The 20931-nt window shown below is 38.2% G+C and overlaps 2 protein-coding genes across 2 annotated transcripts; both read right to left on the bottom strand.

The window, feature by feature from the left end:
* Positions 1 to 3141: 3141 nt before the first annotated feature.
* Positions 3142 to 3882, bottom strand: LOC146900100 (uncharacterized). Its single transcript, XM_085736904.1, has one exon. The coding sequence runs from the start codon at positions 3880 to 3882 to the stop codon at positions 3142 to 3144; it is 741 nt and encodes a 246-aa protein (XP_085593030.1).
* An 11733-nt stretch (positions 3883 to 15615) lies between these two features.
* On the bottom strand, positions 15616 to 18458 carry LOC146900099 (transcription factor bHLH71-like). The gene is made up of 3 exons (XM_085731286.1): positions 17919 to 18458; positions 16789 to 17190; positions 15616 to 16072 (listed from the first exon to the last, which is right to left on the bottom strand). Exons 1-3 carry the CDS (start codon positions 18357 to 18359, stop codon positions 15968 to 15970), a joined length of 948 nt encoding a protein of 315 aa, XP_085587412.1. The 5' UTR covers positions 18360 to 18458; the 3' UTR covers positions 15616 to 15967.
* Positions 18459 to 20931: the final 2473 nt, after the last annotated feature.

The following is a 20931-nucleotide window of genomic DNA, read 5'->3' as shown; positions in this document are numbered from 1 at the left end:
CAGGACCATTTTGCCTATGAACCGAGGGACTTCGGTCGAACCATCGCCAATCTGACTGACAAAGAAAAGGGCCTTCGTCAACAACTTTGGGCCTTCATGGAGTCCCTCCCCAAAAGGGTTAAGACTGACAGGCGGGGAAACCTTTTGGTGAGTGCGGATGGAACCCCAGTAACAGAGCCCCGCCTCATCAATACTTATGAGTTGTTGACCTCTGATGATTCTGATGCCTACCTTGGTAGTTTATTTTCTTTTTTGCTCTTACCTTCTTAATTTGTTTCTCTTAACTGACGAAGTTTCTTTGTCTTTGTGTTGCAGGGAAAATGAAGAAGGATTTGAGAGCCCTTATGAATGCGGCGAGCAAAAATATCTCGGTAAAGAAAAAGCGCAAGAACGTTCAGTCTCTGGAGCACCTTATAGTCGGCTTCGGTCCCAGCTCCGGCTCTGGTCCTATGGTGGACTTGGAACGTGAGGAGCCTTCTGAGGAGTTGGTGCATGATCCTGCGAAGAGGCAGCGGGTGAGGATGCCTTCCGAGGATCCAATTACACCAATCAAGGCCATTTCTGCCCGCTCTGAGAAGGGAGACTTCCTCCAGCTTCCGAAGGTGTGGTCCGAGCCGGAGCTGTGTGGCCCCCAATCGACCTTGTTCTTGGATGATCCCTAGCTGAAGATCATCCAGGATCTAGGTCTAGCTGGCCGGAGTAAGGCGATAACTGATGGGGTTATTGCCACTATGAAGGCTTTGGAGGTCGTTGCTGCCCTGAACAACGCTTTGCTGGACAGTGAAGTTCGGGTTAATGCTCTGGTGCGGGAGAGGGATGTTTTGACTGCCAAGGTTGCTGCTCTTGAGGAGGATCAAAGGAGCAAGAGGTCTGTCGCTGAAGAGCGTGACCGTCAACTGGCTTCTTTGAAGGAGCAGTTGTTTGGGGCTCAGACTGCTCTTGAGCAAGCAACTGACTCCTCTCGGAGGCTGGCTGAGGAGAAGGCTTCTTTGGAGGAGGCTCTGAAGAAGGCGGACCTTCCTGGAGAGGATGAGGCGGAAGACCTTGCTGTTCTGCGGCGCGCCGGCCTTGTGGACAGGATTGGTGAGCTGGAAGGAAGCTTGGTGGACGCTATCAAGCTTGGGTTTGAGTGGACGGTGGCTCAGCTGAAGGTGGTGAACCCGGGTATCGAGCTGAACGTTGAAGGAATTCATCCCTTTAGCGAGGTGAGCGATGGGGTGATCACTCCGCCTTCTGATCCCGAGGAAGAAGATGGGCATGTTGATGAAGCCCAGGCCTGATGAGGCCTTGTAATTAATATCTTCTTCAACAACCAAACTTGTAATGACATTGTGCGCCCTTCGTGGTTTTAGCACCTTTATAATATAGTTGTATTGTTTTCAATTACACTTGTATAATTTGCTTTCAAGTATAATGTTTTGAATTTGAATGCTCGTTTCGTGAGGCTTTTTTATACTGTGTGAAACATTTGTTGAGAGCGAACTATCTATCTTGTGTGTATGACAGACTGCAATAATTCGTATGCTCTTAATTGTTCAACTTAAAAACTTGTCCACTTTTGAATTGTGAAGTTCTTAAGTCGAATGTGGTGGGACGAGCTACCCCCGCAGTCGTTATTTCGACGAAGTGATTTAACGACTGGAGGATTCAGCCTGCCCGCCTAGTATTGTTTTGCCTTTTGCTTCCTAGGTAGTAAGTCACTTTGCTTGGAAAGTTCTACCTTTGCGTAGTTTGCAAGGAAGGGCTTAGGCAGGAAGTTTTCCAACTGTTTACGCGGAGTATTAGTCAGAAGTATTGCACATCCAAGAGATTGTTGATCTGAATGTGTGTTCAAAGCCATGGACTTGTACAGTGGATGAACGAGAGAACTGTGCTAAGTTCACCGCACTGAGGCGTCAAACACCCATCGCGAGCTGGGGTTCTACCTAACATGCCGAGCAGTGATGTCGCAGCGGTAAGCGTACATACTGAGGAGTAAGAGAGTTTGTTGTGTAAATCCCTCTTATCTTTTTTCTTTTTGGATTCGGAGTGGCACGACTTTCCTCTTCCCTTTACTTGCTCGACGGGGAACGATAGGTTCATTGTATAGAACTAAGTACGCCCATTAGAGTAAATTGGCGATGTTTGCCATCTAAGTGTAGTACTTTTTGAGTTTTTCTGCATTCCAGGTCCTTGGAATGACGTTCTGATGAAGGTTTTCAAGTCCGTAGGCTCCTGTTCCGGTCTTCATCCGGATCCTGAAGGGACCGTCCCAGTTGGCAGCGAGTTTCCCTTCTTCGGAATCCTTCTGGTTTAGACGGAGGACGAGGTCACCTACTTCGAATTCCCTTTTTATGACTTTCTTGCTGTGATGAGCGGCAATTTTTTGCTTCAGCGCTGCTTCTCACAAGGTCGCCCCAATCCTGACTTCGTCGACGACTTCGAACTCTTCACGTAGATTTGCCGTGCTGGCTGGGAAGTCAGTGCTGGCATCAGTACGCCATGTGAGTTCAGTTAGCTCAATGGGTAAGACTGCCTCTGTCCCATACGTGAGTCGAAAAGGTGACTCGTCAGTTGTGGAATGGGGGGTAGTTCTATAAGCCCGACTGCGTGTAACTTTTCAGCCCACTGAGTTTTGGCCGTGTCTAGCCTTCTTCGTATTCCTCTCAGAATGACCCTGTTCGCAGCCTCGGCGAGGCCGTTGGCTTGAGGGTGTTCGACGGAGGTGAAGCTTTGCTTGATGTCGATATTCCTTAGGTAGTCCTGGAACCTTTGGTCCGTGAACTGTGTACCATTGTCGGATATCACTAATGCTGGTACTCCAAATCTTGCCAAGATATTTCTTTTGAAGAAGTGGAGTACATTTTTAGCTGTGATCCTGGCCAATGGTTCGGCTTCGATCCATTTGGTTGAGTAGTCGAATGTGACTACCAGATACTTGATTAGTGGAGTAACGAAACCTCTTTTGTACAAGGTTCCTTCCACCAAAGTAAATGAGCAGGCTCTTCGTCTCAACCTTGTTTTTTCTTGTGGGTCGGACGGGAGTTCGCCATTCTCTATGTATCGAGATATGGGCCCCCTCCAATCTTCCATTCTGATGATCGCATTGATCTCTAGAGGGAGAGTTCCTCTATCTTGGATGCTTGGCTCGCTGAGAACTTCTTATATGACTGTTTTGTTTCCGTTCGCAGTTCGTGTACTTGCGAGTTTTGAAAGAATCTCTGCCCGCGTGTTTTGTTCGCGGGGAACGTGGATTACTTCGACGTTTTCGAATTCTTTCATCTTCTCTAGTACTAACTGGACGTACTTTTGGAGGTGGTCCTCTTTTACCTGGAACTCTCCCGTGACTTGGGAAGCCACGAGTTGCGAGTCGGTAGAGATTTTCACCTTTCGAGCTCTCATGTCTTTTGCAGTTCGCAAGCCAGCTAAGAAGGCCTCATATTCTGCAGTGTCATTGGTAACAGGAAAGGAAAAAGCGAGGGAAATTTCAACAACGATACCTTTGTTATCTTCGATGATTATCCCTGCTCTACTTCCCTTGGAGTTGGATGACCCATCTACGAAGACAGTCCATTCCTCAGGGCGTTCCTCAGCTGGGAAAGTCATCTCGGCGAGAAAGTCAGCGAACACTTGTGCCTTCAGAGTCTTTCTGGATTTGTAATGAATGTCAAACTCGGATAGTTCGAGTGACCATTTCATCGTCCGACCGGCTACGTCTGGGCGACCCAAGATTTGTCTGATGGGTTGGTCCGTCCGGACTATTACTGTGTGTGCCAGGAAGTACTGCCATAATCTTCTGGCTGCTGTGAAGAGTGCGAGGGCTACCTTTTCAATTCTCTGGTTCCTTGTTTCAGGTCCCAACAATGCTTTGCTGGTGAAGTATAGCGGTTTTTGTCCTTCCATCGTTTCTCTGATGAGCACGACGCTTACTGCGTCAGAGAGACGGATAGGTACAAGTATAGTACTTCACCTTGGTCGGGCCGCGATAGCACTGGTGGAGCAGAGAGCATTTCTTTGAGGTGTCTTAAGGCGGTTTCGCACTCATCCGTCCATTCGAACTTCGTTTCTTTCCTCAAGAGTTTGAAGAAAGGAAGTGTGTGTTGAGCAGATTTAGCCATGAACCTTGAGAGAGCGGTCTGCATTCCGTTGAGTGTTTGGGTGCACTTCTTGGAGTGGGGTGTTGGAAGCTCAGTAAATGCGCGACATTTATCCGGGTTCGCTTCAATTCCTCTTTCTGTTAGATAGAAACCAAGGAACTTACCCGCTTGGACTCCAAACGTGCATTTCTCTGGGTTGAGTCGCATGTTGTATTTCCGAGTTTGTTCGAACACTCCTCTGAGATAGGCGGCATGATCCACCTCTTGCTGGGATTTTACGATCATGTCGTCCATGTATACCTCGAGAATGTCGCCCAGAAGTGTCTTGTCATAAACTTTGTTCATCATACGTTGATAAGTGGCCCCCGTATTTCGTAGACCGAAGGGCATTACGTTGTAGTAATAGTTCCCTGATTCGGTCATGAAGGTTGTTTTCACTTTATCTTCTTCAGCCATGGGTATTTGATTGTACCCAAAATAGGCGTCCATGAAGGATAAAAGTTTATAGCCGGAGGAATTGTCTACGAGTTTATCGATGTTAGGAAGAGGATATGCGTTTTTAGGGCAGGCCCTATTGAGATCGGTATAGTCAACACACATACGCCATTTTCCATTACATTTCTTGAAAAGTACAACATTGGAGATCCAGGTAGTGTATTTGGCCTCAGAAATAAAGTTTGCCTCTAGGAGGTCTTTTACAGCTTTCTCTGCAGCCTCTGATTTTTCAGGAGACTGCTTTCTACGCCGCTGAGCTACAACGCTAATTCCGGGATCTACTGTCAGCTGGTGACAAGCAACGCTAGGGTCGATTCCGGGCATGTCGGCTGCGCTTAATGCGAATAGGTCAGCGTTCTCTCTGAGGCAGGCGACCAGCTGGTTCCTGACAAGTTCGGGAAGATCCTTGCCAATCTTGAAATTTTTCGAGGGGTCGCTTCCGAAAGGGACCAGCTCGAACTCACCATCAGGAACAGGTCTAAGAAGTTTCGCGTTGAGTGGATCCTTCTTTTCCCATTTTTGTTCCTTCAGGTCCTCCTTGGTGAATCTGGGGTCAAGTTCGACCAAGTTGGCGTCCAGAGTACTCGCAGCAGCTTTCCCTTTGTCCTCAGCAGTTTTGCAAGATTGGGAAACCAAGCTCTGAGATTTGTTGGCTTGGAGGAAACACCTTCTTGCAGCTTCGATGTCTCCGCTGAGGGAGGCGATGATGCCATCCTTTTCATGGTATTTCAACTTCAGATGAGTGGTTGAACATGCGGCCCCTAGCTGGGCGAGTCCAGTTCTCCCTATGATGCAATTATAGAGAGAGGGAGAGTCGATCACCAAGAATGGGACCTTTATTGTTTTCTTGGCCTCCTCTTCGCCGAAAGAGACCAGTAGCTCCACGTACCCCCATGGTTGAGTTGATGAGCCGTTGAAGCCGTAGAGTTCATCCCCAACGTTGGAAAGTTCTGAACAGGCTGGTGTACATGATGTCACATGAGGCCCTTGTGTCTATCAGGACTCGTCGGACATTTGTATTGGCCATCGATGCTCGCACGAGCAAAGGAATGGTGAAATTTGAAGCCCCACCAGGTAGTTCAGAGTCGTAGAACGCCAAAGGTGGCCTTCCTCCACGAAGGGAGGGGGCCATCGCATTGACGCTCATGAGCTCCTCGAATTTCCTCTTCATGCTGCCCATGGAGATGTTCAGCGTTCCTCCTGTGATGATGTTGGCAGTAGGGAACTGCTCCTAGGTGCATGAGTAGGTAGTGATTTCCACGTTGTCAGGGAAATTGCCGAGGTGCTCCACGGACATGACAATGGTCCTCTCGGGCTCAGAACCGTCACCAACGGGTTCGACTGCTTTCCTTTCTGCTTCAGGATTTTTCACGTACTGTCTGAGTCGACCTCTCTAGATGAGGAGTTCAATGGCATCCTTCAGATGGATGCAGTCATCGGTGGTGTGTCCGTGACATTTGTGGAATCGACAATATTTTGTTTTGTCCATCCATTTCCTCTCATGAGATGGAGCCTTAGGCGGCTTGATGCCAACTTCTGCTAGATCGGCTACAGCGATCTCAGCGAGGATTTTCTCCCTTGACATGGCCAATGGAGTGTACTCGGAGAAGTGGCCGCTCGGCCTCTTGCTTTCTCGAGCAGCTTTGCCTTCCTTCTTTTTCTCGTGGAATGGCTTTTTGGAGGATTCAGCAGCAGGCTCCTCCTTCCTGATATTGTTAAGGCTGTCTGCATACAAGGCCTCTTCGTAGGCAATGTAGATCTTGGCGATCGCTAGGAAGTCGTTGAGAGTCCTTGGGCGATCTAAGAGGACAGCTTTCTTCATGTCTGTCTCTTCGCGCAGACCTTTGGCGATGAGGTACAAATTCATTGTCTCGTTGGCACCTCTGACCTGGGCAGCTTCTTTGTTGAACCTCTCGATGTAATCTCGGAGAGGTTCGCTTCTTCCTTGGACGATGGCTTCAAGTGAAGCCACCGTTTTTGGTTACGTCCTTGACGCGGTGAAATGGGTGGTGAACTCGTTGCAGAGGTCGCTCCAAGAGTCGATGGAGTTTCTCCTCAAGTTCTTGAACCACGTGACCGTTCCTCGTCTCAGAGTAATGACGAAGAGCTTACATTTGACGGCGCCCCGCACCGATCTGTAAGTGAGAACTGCTTCGACGTTCTCGATGTGCTCGTACGGATCGGTGGTCCCGTCATATGAGTCCATTTGCGGCGGCTTTTCCAGTCTGCGTGGTATGGGAGCTTCCCGGATACGCCGTGTGAATGGACCGTAAGCGTTGCAGTCTGTTCGGGTATCGCGAGTGTCCCCTGAACTAGAAGGCGACCGCAAGCGCCCATTGCGTTGGGGCGGAGATCTCCTAGGAGGGGTTCGGCGTGGAGGGGATCTCCTCGACGTGGCCCGTCGTGGCGGAGATCTTCTAGGTGGAGACCGCCTTGGAGGGGATCTCCTAGGTGGAGACCGTTGGGGAGACCTCCTGGTTGACCTCCTAGTATAGGATGGAGATCCGATGCTCACCGAATGTCAGGGGGATCTGGAACGCGACCGGCTGGGGTTCTCTCCTCGTCTGTTACGTATTGGGGAGAGAGATGGCATGGCTTGGACGGTTGGACGTGCTTGTTCCAGATCCATCAATGGCGGTTCTGTTCCTCGATTAACGACGTCTGTCGTTGAACCGTGCGGATCAGGTTACCGATGAGTACGACGGTTGTTGCATCTTCTGGTGTCTCTGTAGGGCGGCTGGGACCCTGCAGAGGCCTTTGCTGGAGAGGAACTATTTAAGTTGGTTCCTCCCTGGGTGTATCCACAGGTGACGGTGAGGATGTCACGCCATCCCGTTGAGGAATACGCACTTCACTTCGTAACTGGGATTTGGCACCGTTGGCAGCCATGGTATTTTTATGGAAAGCTTTGGTTTTTAGGTATAAAAACGGGGGAGCTTATATATTCCCACAGACGGCGCCATTGATCGTACCTGATCAGAAGGTGACTGCCGGTGCTTTGAATGCGGTGGTTGTGACGATGGTGGAATGCGTCAGAATGCTTCTTGGAGCGGATGGTGGGTGTGTACCTGCAGGCACTCTGACGCTCAAGTCAGTAGAGATCAGAGAGTGGGGGTTTTAGATGGAGAAAGAGTTCTACCTTGGGGACTGCATTGAGTCCCCTATTTATAGAGGTGGAGGGTTGCAGAGTCGTTGAGGAGGCACACCTGGCTCTGGCGGTTACGAAATCGTGGGAGGTGTAACCGCCAGAGAGTTTATTGCGGGAACGTGCAAAATGTGCAAAGAGACGTTGGGGTTCGTTTGAACCGGTCTCGTTTGCTTCGTGCACCCCCCTCGCGGAGAGGGGGTATGTCGCGAGCAATAATGCCAAACGTGGAGTTTGGGCTTTGAAAGATATTGGGCCCAAGTTAATGGGCCAAGGATCCTTTTGGCCGATCCAGAACAGTTTTTATGTAAGAGTACTTACTATTTTACAAATCAAATGCATTCGTAAAGAATAAGTTTTTTCTCTTTTCTTTGTCTTGCTTGTATGTGTCGGTGAGATTCTACATAAAATTATGTACCGCTAATATCAAATTTTACAAAATTGACGTATGTGGAAAATTGAATTCCGTTATAGATAAAATAAATTGAGGATAGAAAATTTAAAGATAAAAAAAGTATAAATATATGAAGTTAATTGTGAAAATTATGTACCGCTAATATCAAATTTTACAAAATTGACGTATGAAATTTGAATTCCGTTATAGATAAAATAAATTGAGGATAGAAAATGTAAAGATAAAAAAAAAGTATAAATATATGAAGTTAATTGTGAAATTAAGAAACTCATTTGGTTAATTAGCAGCAACAAAGAAAAAGGTGACTCGTTTGGTATTTCCTCTCATTAAAGATGTTCTTAGTGATGGCCTTTAACCTTACTTGACAAGAAAACTACCATAAATATGTTTAGGTCAAATACTACTTTTGGTCCTTTAGTTTGACATAATTTTTAAGTTAGTCCTTTAAGTTTCGTAAGTTTTATTTAGGTCCTTTTAGTTTGACAGAATTCTCAAGTTAGTCCTTTAAGTTTCAAAAGTTTCAAATAGTTCATTTTAGTTGATAAACTATTTCAACATTACCCCTGTTGTCAGTATCCGTTTAACTTATGCTCATGTAGTTATTAAGTTGTTGACTTGGATCAAAATGTTGCATTTTAAAAGCTTCAGGGTGTCAAAACCCTACGTTTAATGGTCACAAATGATCATTTATAGTTGCTAAAATGATATTTGTGACCATTAAACGTAACGTTTTAACACCCTGAAGCTTTTAAAAGGCAACGTTTTGATCCAAGTCAACAACTTAACGGCTACATTAGCATCAATTAATTATTAACTAACAGCAGGGTAACAGTGAAATAGTTTATCAACTAAAAGGACATATTTGAAACTTTTGAAACTTAAAGTACTAACTTGGCAATTATGTCAAACTAAAAGGATCTATTTGAAACTTTTGAAACTTAAAGGACTAACTTGGGAATTCTATCAAACTAAAAGGAACAAACGTGGTAATTGGCCATCGCAGACTAATAAATCAACGGTCATTAGGCATGGCAACAAAACTCATACCCGTTGTTACTCGTCCGAACCAAACCTAATTTGATAGATTTTCCCCGTTTTGAGTGGGTTTGAGTATGGATTTGGGTTTTCCTCGATTTCAAAACACGGGTATAGGACGGGTAATGGGTATATATGTACCCACCCCGAACCCATGCCCAAATGCAAAAGATTACTTTATTTTGAGATGTCATGTTATTTTATTTGATAATTGTCGTGTTACAAAAATTACCATTGATATTTAAATGCGCAACTAAATCAATCGGTCTAACAAATGTTAAAGTGAGCATATTGTTGGATAATGCATTACAACATTTCTCTAGGGGTTGCAAAAAAAAACTTCTATTTTTTATTAAAACAAATTATTCAATGCGGGGACAGGGATGAGGCGGGGATACCCAACCCGTCGGGGATGGGGATGGGTTTCAATTTCTCATCGCCTTAGATGTGGGTAGGGTAACGGGTAAGTATATGAGAATCGGATATGGGGACGTGGCATGTAAAACATGTCCCCATCCCGCCTCATTGCCATGCCTAACGGTCATGCGTACAATACAATCTTCATATGTTCTTTTTACATAAGGAAATATTCGTAAGTTAATGGTTATATTAGTTTCTGTAATCGAACTAGGAACCACCGTCTTTAAACTCTTTCGATGTTTCTTAGCTCACCAACAGCGCCACTTCGATTAAGGCTTTAAAACACAATCATGTTCCGATTCTTAATTGACTTTCTAAAAAATGAACGATGCAACTATAAACTGTTTTCAGTCCATTTAACAGACCACTTGTTTGTCTGTGATGAAAGTTTTGGGAACCCATATGGTATAGAATGGGTAGTGACAGAAAGTCAGAAAATTGCAATAAAGGTCAATAATCCTTTCCATTCTTGATGTTAAATCATTGGGTCAGACCATGGATAATGAAAATATCCTTGAAGAATCCATATTTTCTCATAGCAATTTGTAACCACAGACGAAATGAAATCTTCTCGACGCCCTTTATAGTGAGTTTAAAGTGAATAATATCAATCATTTACTATCTTTCAAAAAAATCAATCATTTACTAATAAATTAAAGGTATATATCATAAGAACGTCATAATCAATCACAATACAAGTTTGTTAAATTAGCAACTCTTAATTTTTTATTTTACATTTTAGTCATTTGTTAGAGGATCTAAATCCTTAAGATAGAGATCATAAATTACTATATTTCACCTTTTTTATATAAATCAAGTGTCATAGTTAGGATTGTAAAAACTAAATCAATGACATTAGACATTTGAAAACATAATCTAAACCATTTGAATTGCTTTATAGTTTTCTTCATGTTCGGGTTTAGGTCAAATTAAACGAACATGACACAAAAAATCGTTTAATTTTCTTCACGAGAAATGGACTTTGACCCAGTCTCGAACAATTTTCTCTCAAGTCTTCGGCTCAAAGGTTGAAATGATTGTTTGTTTAGCTCACTCTATCGAATATGTTGTCAGTTGTGAGGGAATCATAATCATACTTTTATGGCCTTAAATGTTTTGAATTCATGTGTAGTTTCTTCATAATTGATCTTCTTTCAAGAATTTCTACAGCGTTGGTGCCAAAGTAGGCTTAAATGTTTAAGTGCAACAGTCGCTAGTTTTAATCATTCCATGTCTCAAGCAGAGGTAAAGTGGTGGATCATAGAAGAAGATAAGAGTGTGATTCTCACATCTTCCTCAATTTTGGGCATGTACAACATGGTGAAAATTAAACCAACCATATTGGATGACACGAGAAAATGCACCTATATGTCAAAAACTAATAGTGGGTGTTAGAGGAAATTCTTTCAATCTAGTCATTGTATTGTTCACATGACTAGTATCACAAATTTTCAAAGCACTTGAATGTTGGACCCTTGGAGGATTGGAAGATTTTTTGTTTGAGGTGGAACCATAGGGTCTACAATGATTTCTTCTCCATTTTGTTTTTGAGAAATGATATTTGTACAAACTCACTTAAATCTTTCAGATCATGACATCTTTCACAAACTCACTTAAATCTTTCAGAGATAAATACTAGATTGTTTGTTCCAAAAATGAAGGCGTCGTTGCCCGAATCTATTTCACAAAGCCTTTGTTAGATGTCCAAGGTAATCATAAAATGACTGAAAAAGGAAAGTTGAGGATGAATATTGAAGGTTGATTTCCTTTTTGTTTGGTATGATGACCATTTTACGATGGAGTAAGAACACTTGATGTTCTCTTTGACCAAGCTTAATCATGTCGATGCTTCTAGGGAGTTCGCTACTAGTATTACGTTGCCACTTTTGAACTGGAGATTAAGATCAACTAGAGAGGTTGATGTCACCAAAAAATTAGGGGTCGATGTCAACAAAAAATTACATCTCTTGCTCCCTCACATGTTCACCCGGACCTATGACGTTATATCCGGGGTCTTGTAAAGTTCTATCATTACTTGGTATCATCTAGGGGTGTTTGTGGTGCGGTTTAGTTCGGTTTTGAAAGTAAGAGTCATCTGAACCGCAAGATAAAAAAGCATGCGGTTTGGTTTGATTCTGTTGACTTTAAAAATAAAATTTAAACCAAACCAATGCGGTTTGGATTGAATCGGTTGGTGCGGTTTTTGTCTAGACGATACAATTTTTTGTTTTTAACATTAAAATCAAGTTAAAAAGCTTAAACACAACATATTTTCAACAATGTTTTAAATTTCATCCAACATTACACTTTTATTTTCATTCTACAAAGCTTTCAACAACGAGGAATGCTAGCAACACTCTCTTTTGGGCACTCTCTCTAGCACTCACTCTTTTATTGGGTGAAATCAATGTATGTCCCACCACTTATGTGGGTTCCATTTCCAAAGTGTAGGTTCTACAATGATTTTACCCAATAAAAGAGTGAGTGCTAGAGAGAGTGCTCAAAAGAGAGTGTTGCTAGCATTTCTCTTCAACAACATAGACCAAATTAAAAACGTGGACAAAAAGTAGTAATATTTTGTAAGAAATGCAAAATACTAAGATTTTATCATTCTCTAAAAGTTTAAGTAGTACATAAATACCACCAAATCTTATGTTATGGGCCAAAAAAAGTAAAGAATGAACTTAACAACAACAAAAATATGTCATTTTATAAAAGTTTCTCTAGAGTTTCTATGAGTATTGATCTAGATGACATACAGGGCCGGACCTTGGGGAGTGCAATCAGGGCCGGCCCATAGTCCGTCGAGGCTGGGCTATGTCACCGGGCCTCAATTTTTTTGGGGCCCAAAATATTTTTTTTTAATATGTAAGGAAAATAATTACTAGTTATATATAATCAAAGTGATAAAGTGACAAATTTTGCATGCAAGCTGTAGTGGCGCTGCCACTTTTGGTTTAGTGTAATGTCGTCATGGGTTCAAGTCCCACCACTTGGGCAAAAAAAAAATTTGTTTAGTGCCTCATTTTAATTTTTTGGGGCCCAGAATTTAATTTTTTCTTCAAACCTTAAATGACCAAAATCGGGCCTACGAATTGCTTAAGACGGCCCTGAGTGCAAGAAGTGCTACTGCACCGAGTCTCTAAAAATTATGTGCCTCAAAAAAAATTATAATACCCACCTACATTGAAAGAATCACAACAATTATTTCTTTTTTGCATAAACCATTCGTTTTTCCCTTTCCTACGACGTAGGAGTGACATTCCAAACGACATCGTTAGGTAAATTTCACCTCTCTTTCACTTAATTTTATTTTGTTTTGTTTTGTTTCGTGTTTAAAAGTTCTCAAAAGTATTGAAAAAATCTGGAAATATGAATTTTTCAAAATTTATTAATTTTTTCCATAATGTTTTCATTTTTTTAATTTTTCGAGATTTTACTTTTTATTTTTAAAATTTTCCAGATTTTTGTTTTCATTTTTATTAATTTTTCCAATTTTTTAAAAAAATTTCGGTATTTTTTTATTTTTTTCCAGAATTTTTTTTCATTTTTTTTATTTGTTAAGAATTTTTTTCGTTTTTTTTATTTTTTTAAAAAAAATTTTAAAAAAAACTTAAAAAGAATATTTTTTTAATTATTAAAAAAATATTTTTTTTTATTAAAAAAATATTTTTTTATTAAAAAATAGGAAATGTCACGTGTCCTTATTAAAAAAATAAAAAATAAAAATAATTATACAGTCAGCGTGCCACGTCATCAAAAAAGATGATGTGGCGCGCCACATCAGCACCTGGCGTGTGCCAGATTTGACCAGGGGTGTTTTCGACGGAATCTTCATATTTCAGGGTTGGAATCGAAAGAATCTTTTTTATAGGGGGGAAAACCGGAACTCGCCTATATTACAGGGGGGTAAAAATGTATTAACCCTTTTTTTTAATGCTAATAGTAAATTTAACCAATAAGCAAAAAAAAATTCATAATAACTACCACGTATATAAAATTTACTTCAAAAAATTCACTTAAACAACAAGAAGGGATTATAAAAGGCTAATAAAAGGTTATAATTTACTAATTACTTATTTTTTAGCTATAAAAAAAATTAAAAAAAAAGTAAGGGTTAATAAAGGGCCGTTACTAATTACTAAAAGAAATTAAGGATTAATTACCAATTACTTATTTTTTAGCTATAAAGGGTTAATAAAATGTCGTTAAATATGTTCGGGCCAATAGTGGTAGATTTTTTTTTTCAAGAAGTGATAGATTGTTGTCATATTTTCATTGATCAATGAATATGTATATTTTTGTGTTCACCTTCCAGAGTTCGATTCGAAAGTAAGTAAAGTCAAGAAAAAGTTATTCTAACTAAAATCAAACTTGGGGTAGCCATTTATATATTATTAGGGGTAGCTTAATATAAAAACAAATTACAACACCTTAACCAAAGTAATAGTGGCTCATGGATGGTGGATGTAGACACACCCTTTCAATATACATACCTAGTTTTTTGTCATCTTTTGTTTGTCTAGGAACACCAAGTTAGTTTGACTTTTTTTTTTCCATTCATATAGTCTAGGACTATAAAACGTACAATCTTTTAACCTCATCAGTCAAAAACTATTCATAGTGAGATTTTACATCGCTTTCCATTAAAAAAAAAGTAAATTCAATTAAACCCGGGTTTATAGGTTTGTTTTTGTTCACAAAAAACGAAAACAACAACTTTATCTTAGTTTATATATCAATGTTCCCTCTAACTAGTGTTAGTAATAAAAGTAACAACCGATAGCAACATCATGTAAATCCAAAATGCTGTCTTTAAAGTTTCTAAGCCCTCGTGGCCCCTATTCATTAAGCAAGGACAAATTTTGCTTATAGTATCTAGCTGCAAAATTCATAACAAGTCTTACAAATTACACTATCTCTATCCATAACCAAAAAAGAACATAAGTTTTTAATGTAGCCACAGCAAAACAACATGGGCCAATTTTGTTTTGGTTTACCTATGACATAAAAATATACTTTTATGAGACTGGTCTTCCATAGGTGTGATTAGTCACCTATTAATCTGTTTAAAATTATTATTAAATTAGATTTGGCTTCCAATTTGCCTACAAGGTAGATAGACTTTATACATGTCTATATTCAATTTTGGAAGAAAGAATGATTTTTGAAGTATATAATATAGTTAATATGATATATATTTAAGTGTTATTGAGAATGATTAATATTATACTCTAGAATTAATTCTAAGTTAAAGTTGATATTTAAAACATTAGCCTCAAAAAATAATTTTTAAACTTATGATTTATTGTTCAACTCATTTTATGTAAAAAAATTCTAACATAAATACCTTTACAATATTCAACTTACTTATAAGCAACTTTACAGGTAATATAAGTTCTAATACCATTTTAATTAAGTTGTGCACCTAACATCGTATAAAATCAATTTACAAATTGAGAGGTGTTTATTTTTCAATTGTATTTATTAGAATTTTAGTTCTGTGTAACTCAATCCTTCAAAATCGATTTTAATGGTGAGGACTAGCTAGCATTTGTAAACACATTGTCATTTGTATAGTGAGGACTAGCTACCACTTGTAAACACATTGTCGGGTTATAAATTGACTCATTCACACGCTCAAAGTTTGCTAACTAGACCTTAATTATGACTTAGGTGGCCCGATAGCAAGGGACGCTACGAACCATTGATAGGCTCGGATATCATGCTACAGTTTAAAATGGTTTAGCGAAACTCCTACAAACTCAAGTTGTAAAGTAAGAATTATTTACTACTTAATTATAAACACATTGTCAAATCACATCTCTTACTTATTCGACTATTCTCAAATCACATATACGACATCACTATATATAGGGTTTTCTTCTATTAATCTTATTAATTATTAATAATTATTTCATTTCCCGTGTCTTCCTATATAGTGATGCATTTGTATGCCTCTTTTGCTAAAAAAAATATATCATTTCTCAATCATTAAAAGAAGAGATATATTCAAAAACAAGAAAAAATTATTAGAAAATTATGTCATAGATGATTATCACTACAAAATGACCTTCATCCTGGGCCATTTGAAGAGGACAATACAGCTATAAACTGCACACAAGATAAACTATGTCAGCATTTTTTACCATTAGGTTCCAACCCTAATTTGTCGACTATTTGTGGAAACCATTCCCAAACAAGTTGTATTTACTTGTAGGAACAAAGCACAACCAACAGCTACTACAGTCTATAGTTAAAATCAACATTTAACACATCAAACTAACAAACCAAAAACTCAAGCCATTTGCAAATATTATTTTCGTTCCACTCTCTCTGAGGGTCAATTTGGTCACTTCACTGAAATCTTGCACCCTCACATTAACCACAAATTAGTGAAGCAGCTTCTTCCTCAATTCTTCCAAGTAAATGGTGAACTGCTGTTGCAATGCCGTCTACTGAACCAAGTTGGAATCCTTCTTCAACCTTCATATACATAAATAAATAAATAAATTAGCACACCATATATATTTTAGCCAAATATCTCTCTGAATTTTCATAATTTATACAAGGATATCATAGTTTTGTACAATAATAATATTCATATATTCATCTCAAAAAAAATAATAAGATTCATATATTCTTTCACATTTACCATTACAATAAAAATTAACAAAAATTAGAAACATCAAATTAAATTAGATATAAATTAGAGAGATTTTGTTGTTTTCAGTCTATAGTTTCTGTTATTCATCACTACTTAAAAATATTATTACTGCAAAAATTAGAGATGGGAAAAAATATATCTCTAATTCATTTGTGACGAAATTTATAGTGAATTTCATATTTTTCTTCTCTAAATTTCTCTTGCTAATATGAATTCCTCTAATATTGATTAATTCATTTTATAGTATACGCCTAGAAAGAGTTGAAATAGCGTTGAAATATAATTAGAGATACTCTCTCCAGTCACTATTATAAGCAAAAAATATTAGGTTCATTGTGTAATAATGTGTTTGGTCTATAATTTTGTTTATATTATAGACCTAATACATGAATTAATCAATGAATCTAAAAGGTGCATTTTTGCTTATAATAGTGATCGGAGAGAGTAGAGTAGAAGTACAATTAGAGATACCAAATTAGAGATAGAAATATAATTACTATCATATCAAATGAAGGATCAATATAGTTGCATATACCTTGGCACTGATGGAGTAGAATACCAAAGGTTGTATGGTAGTGACATTGAGATGTAGGATGCTAAGGAAGAGTGTTTGAAAACCAGCCACTAATTTTGTTAGTTGTCCTGGTCTTGTCCTAGTGAGAATTCTAAGGTTTGCATGAGTCTCGATCAATGTAACCTCGATATCAGCTATGGCAGCTTTGGTCTTGGATGTGTATTTGTTAGGTGTTTGGGACCATGTATATTGAGGATACACAAAAAATTGTGCAAAAGGTGGTTTAGAAATTGCCATGTCTTCATTGTTTTGTGCTACTTCTTGTTGTACAAGTTGTAACTTTCTAGCTTCAAGTGATTGTAAGAGATGCTCTAGCTCCTTCACAAACTCTATGGCACCACCTACTATTGAGGCTTGGTCACCCTATAACAAAACAAAAAAATTGCATATTAGTAATTAATTGAACTAATAGTTCCATTTAGAACATGTAAAGAATATTTGTACTATACATGAAGCTTTTCAAATGGCAAGTATATTTGTAAAGCATGCATGTTTGTTTTAAAAAGTTTCACTTATTTAATACTAATTGATAGTTATAAAAAAAAAAAAAAATTAATGTTACCATAATTTCAACTGGGACATTAATGTTTTTGATGTCTTTGAGGATTGAGTCTATGGTTAAGCGCGGCTTTATCAATATATGCTAACATAATTTCAACTGCGACAATCAAAGATCATAATGCAACTCTAAATATGAGTGTGACTGTGATTTAAAACCTTGTTTGGTAGCGCAAGAAGTATATGTATAAATTTTAGTCGTAGTTTGCTTCTTTTCTTCACCATACAAAAGCAAAAGAAAGAAAAAATGGAGGAAAAGAAAGAAAAAATGTCTAGTATTAAGAACATTATCCTATTACATCTTTCACAAAGCATATTTGTGCATGTTTTGGATTCCCACCTCATTGATAGTCATAAAGTGTTAAATAGTATTTTATTGTAGTACTTCATCTTTGTCATGCTCAACAATATCTAGAAAAGAATCTATCTCCCAATCTTGCTATTAAGGGAAATAAAATATTTAAGATTTGTGAAAAATCCCAACAACAAAAAAATTAAGTACAATAAAAAAGTTTGATATGAAAGAAACAAACCCTTTGAACATAGGATTCAGGCATGAGTGAACGAAGTACAGCAAGATGTTCATTCATTTGTTTTCTACGGTTTCTTTCAACAGTAATATGTGTGATTCTTTGTGTCTCAGCTTCTTCTTTGTTCTTACAAACTCTTGGTTTTCTTCTCCTCTTTTTCCTTTGCACCACTTGAGGATTATTCATTGTTTCTTCTTGTTCCATAGATTGTCTCTTTCTACTTTGATCAAATATTGCAGCATCTGCCTCATGATGATGTTGTTGCTCATGATCATAGTTCATTGTATTTTCCAAGAAACTAGACTCATTTGTAGTATGAATATGGTTACTACTAAATGGAGTTGCAGAAATTGTGTCATAGATAATGAAGTTTGAAAACTCATTGCATGATGATGAAAGAGTTTCCAAAGCCATTGTATTATCACAAGAATCTTCAATCTTCATGTCTTCATTTATAGCAAAATATCACTATATTATTATATATAAGAGTTGATGATGAAAAATGAAATATTAGAAAAAGGATATATATAAGAGGAATGATATCTTGACAACCAATTTTCAACAACTTTTGTGACAACTCTCTTTCATACTCTCATTATACTTTCATTCTCTCTCTTCCTTTTTCTCTCTCTATTGTCATTATCCAATAAGAATGGAGGAAAAAGGTTGTCCCTAAAAAGTTGTTGAAAATTGGATGTCAAAATATCATTCCTCTGTATATAAACCACGTGAGAAGGTGAGGAAAAAAGGTGTAGTGCTTTTCAGAAATCAGAAAGGTGTACTTAGTAAAACGAAAACACACTCTCTTTTTTTCCTTACACCTTCTTTGATATGCTTTGGTTTCTTCCCTTCCTAATTTCGTAGATGCTGTCACACCCTTTACCCTTATGCCAATGAACAGAGAGAGTGTGGGAGAGAGAGAGAGAGAGAGAGTGGACCCAAATCTATATAGAAATAAGCATAAAAACAACATAACAAGTTGTGTAATAGCTACACCTCACATTCAAATCTGTGTTGGAGTTTGTAGGAAATATAATCAAATCAAATGGCTCTTGTACCTAAGATTCTCTTATAAATTAATTAAAATTTTGTTTATTATAGAAAGAAAGAAGAAAAAAAACTACAGTATGTTGCATCATGGTACTATATTCTACCATAAAATTTGTTTATTAAGGTGAATATCAGAAGAATCTGAATTTCAAACGTCGGCTCATACATACTGCAACGTCTCTACCAACTGAGTTATGACCACAGTAACATCAATAATTGGTTGTTAACGATAGTCTTATGGTAGATATTGATCAAGGTACATATTGCTGCTATCCCCATCCTCCTATTAAAAAACTTCTGATATTTTCAGAAATACACATCCAAATTAACTGTACTTTGTTTAGAAGTATGCATTTAAATTATGCAAATTATTGGTGCTTGATTAATATATTTGAAAAAGGGTAGTAATAAGTAATGAGGTTTATTCTGATTGGGTTTGGGGGGAAATAAATCCAAATTACTAGTTAAGAAGCTTTAATCCATTCAGGTTTAATAGTTTTTTGGACGTATGAACCAACCTAATAGGTCAAAGTGGAGTTTTAGTTTTTTTAAGAAAAAAAACCATAAAAAGTAAAATAAAATGTACAAAGCTAAAACTATAATAACTACAAAAAATATTGAATGCTAGTCTAATTTTTCAACTGGGATTTGCAGGTTAGTTCAGACTCCAACTATTTGCTCTTTTACCTAATCAATAGCATACTTATCTAGTTTGAATCTCGTAAAATTACTGAAGTTAATTAGTGCATGTTTGGATTGATGATGAATTTGACGAATCAAAGTGTGTCATTGTAATTTTGACAAAAAACTGTTTATACAGCTTCAACAAAATTATGCTATGCACCATAATTTCATCAAATCCACTGTAAATGCAAAAGATGCACATGGAACTTCCTCATTGTAATCTAAGAAAACTATTTCAATAATATGAAATTTTGGTGTCATATGTCATGTGTGGATGAAAATAAATATATGGTCACAACTTCTTTCATTTACGGGCCAAAGTTGCCCCCCTACTAACACTACTTCAAGCAATGAAATTCCACTTATTACTTTAATTGTAGCCTAATTCATCAACTACAGAAAATTGTAGCCTAATTGTAAAAATAGGCTACACCAACAAACCAAGCTAGATACTCCCCTTTGATGTCAAATCAAACCGTTTAGAAACACTGTGACAGCTTGATTCATCAGAAAGTTGATAAGAAAAATCTTCCATAGTCAACATTTTCAAACACGTGACATTGCAAAGTACACCATTTTTTCATGATATATATTCACATATCTATAAGTTTACTATAACATAAATTAAATCCAACAATTAAAACTTAAAACTAACCGGTTTATTTCACTATTTCTAATGTGGTCTTTTCTCTTACTTCATTGATGTATAAAAAACATTTGTATAAACAATTTTTATGTGATCTTTTGTGCATATATGCTCTCTACCTCGTTATGCATGACTTTTAATATAAAAAAATGAAGATATCACAAACACCAGAATTTAGCATTATGTGACGATGAGGACATATAAAAGGACAGAAATGGAGCTAGGACCATGGTCCAATCTGTCAGACTCTGCTGGATTAACCATGTGAATGTATGTAAGCTATCCCTTCTTGAAAAAGCACATAGCATGCAGGTCCTCATCACCTCAGCTATACACTCAGATCCCCATAATTCATTTTTCATCATTTCTTTTCACCTTCTTTCTGTTGTCCCTATAACATTGATGCTTCTTTTAACCCCTACCTCATTTCACTATTTCACTGTCCAGTGTAAAGTGTTGAAACTACTAAAAGGAAGCCACAAACCAACTAGGTGTGAAAATGAAACATATCAAACACACAAAAACACCAAAGTATGAGTTGTAAGTTGCATTTTCTCAGAGTGGTCAATCACTTTCCATTACATGTGCAGTGCAGGGAAAAGGTAATCTTCTTTTTTGTGGTCAACGAGATGATTA

This window comes from Medicago sativa, chromosome 8 (assembly GCF_051527215.1).
Source record: "Medicago sativa cultivar Bolivia chromosome 8, Bolivia_mono, whole genome shotgun sequence".
NCBI classification, from domain to species: Eukaryota; Viridiplantae; Streptophyta; class Magnoliopsida; order Fabales; family Fabaceae; genus Medicago; species Medicago sativa.
Note: the sequence above shows the minus strand (reverse complement) of the source record. Positions and strands in the feature narration are given on the sequence as shown.

Bases quoted from the DNA above. Each gene is read 5' to 3' on its own strand.
- LOC146900100 (XM_085736904.1), bottom strand. From the start codon at position 3,882: ATGGAAGGACAAAAACCGCTATACTTCACCAGCAAAGCATTGTTGGGA.
- LOC146900099 (XM_085731286.1), bottom strand. From the start codon at position 18,359: ATGAAGATTGAAGATTCTTGTGATAATACAATGGCTTTGGAAACTCTT. The intron at 17,191-17,918 runs GTTTGTTTCTTT...GTTTTGTTATAG, and splicing joins CTGAATCCTATGTTCAAAGG to GGTGACCAAGCCTCAATAGT. The intron at 16,073-16,788 runs GTATATGCAACT...ATGTATATGAAG, and splicing joins TCTACTCCATCAGTGCCAAG to GTTGAAGAAGGATTCCAACT.